This window comes from Mixia osmundae (genome assembly GCF_000708205.1).
Source record: "Mixia osmundae IAM 14324 unplaced genomic scaffold scaffold_31, whole genome shotgun sequence".
NCBI lineage: Eukaryota > Fungi > Basidiomycota > Mixiomycetes > Mixiales > Mixiaceae > Mixia > Mixia osmundae.
Genome location: NW_014575533.1, coordinates 1 through 1037, shown reverse-complemented (window position 1 = coordinate 1037; position 1037 = coordinate 1). Strand labels below are relative to the sequence as shown.

The window sequence follows — 1037 nt, the reverse complement described above, 5'->3', positions numbered from 1 at the left end:
ACGAGCGGCAACCCCCGTCAGATGGTCGAGAGCCTTCGTCGAGCGCAGTTGTAGATGCATCACAGTCGCCTGACGGTATTGCTCGCAAAGACATATGATACGCCCGACCACACCGTCGTGACCGCAACGAGCCATCTGGTCGTGCTATGAGCCTGATATCCCTACGGACAGTAGCTGACGTACTGGAAGGCCAAGAGAGGCGAAGCAATGTCGTACGGCAGCAGAGGGTGGATAGTTGTGACGCCCATGAGCAGCAGCTGAAGTACGGTGTTGTACTGCGCGGGCATCAGCTGAATGNAAGGCAGTGCACGCGCCATAAATGACCTTGCTGATTTGCGTTGGCTTAATCTCGGCAAAGGGCTTCGAGAGATCCCAATATCGCCTGAAAGTCCGCTGTGATGGGCACGTCAGATTGGCAAGTCTCTCACTCAACGACGTACCGGAGGCGCGAGCGTCTGCCAGCGATAGTAGAATGATCGCAGCGCGAGTGCAATGTCGCGTCCGAGGATGAGAAAAGCCAGTGGCGCTGGGGGGCGAGACATGAGCTCATACTGGCCGATGTGCGTCAAGCAGACTGACCGGGTAACAGTCCGCGTGCGGTCAGCGATACGACGAGTGTGGTCATGAGGATCTTGTCGGCAGCAGGATCGAGTATACTGCCAANAGCGCTACCCATGCCCCATCGTCGCGCCAGCCATCCGTCGAGCTGTGATGCGACTCAGCGCCATGCAAGCGAGATCATAAGATTGCGCACGCCATCTGTGATGCCTGCGTATGCGAGCAGAGCGGTTGCGTACTTCAAGTCGCCTTGTATGATGAAATATCCTAGCAGAGGGCACGATGCAATGCGCGAAAGTGTGAGGATGTTGGGCAGCGTGTTGAGCCGGGCCAGCAGAGTGCCTTCGTCTGAAGTCTTACGTTGTAGCGGTCCCTGTGATGGGCTAGTCGAAGCAAAGCTGCGACGCTCCTTCCATGACAGTCCACATTGCAACAGGCGAATACCAACGGCAGGCTGACGACGTCGTGGCATGACTTGT

General features: G+C 56.9%; 1 protein-coding gene across 1 annotated transcript; it reads right to left on the bottom strand.

Annotated features, from left to right (window-relative positions):
- Window positions 1-43: 43 nt before the first annotated feature.
- Window positions 44-1030, bottom strand: L969DRAFT_26922 (uncharacterized protein; the record flags this gene model as incomplete). The annotated part of the gene is made up of 6 exons (XM_014709179.1): window positions 44-135; window positions 184-275; window positions 325-393; window positions 441-526; window positions 580-656; window positions 798-1030. The coding sequence occupies 6 exons, from the start codon at window positions 1028-1030 to the stop codon at window positions 60-62; spliced, it is 633 nt and encodes a 210-aa protein (XP_014564665.1). The 3' UTR covers window positions 44-59.
- Window positions 1031-1037: the final 7 nt, after the last annotated feature.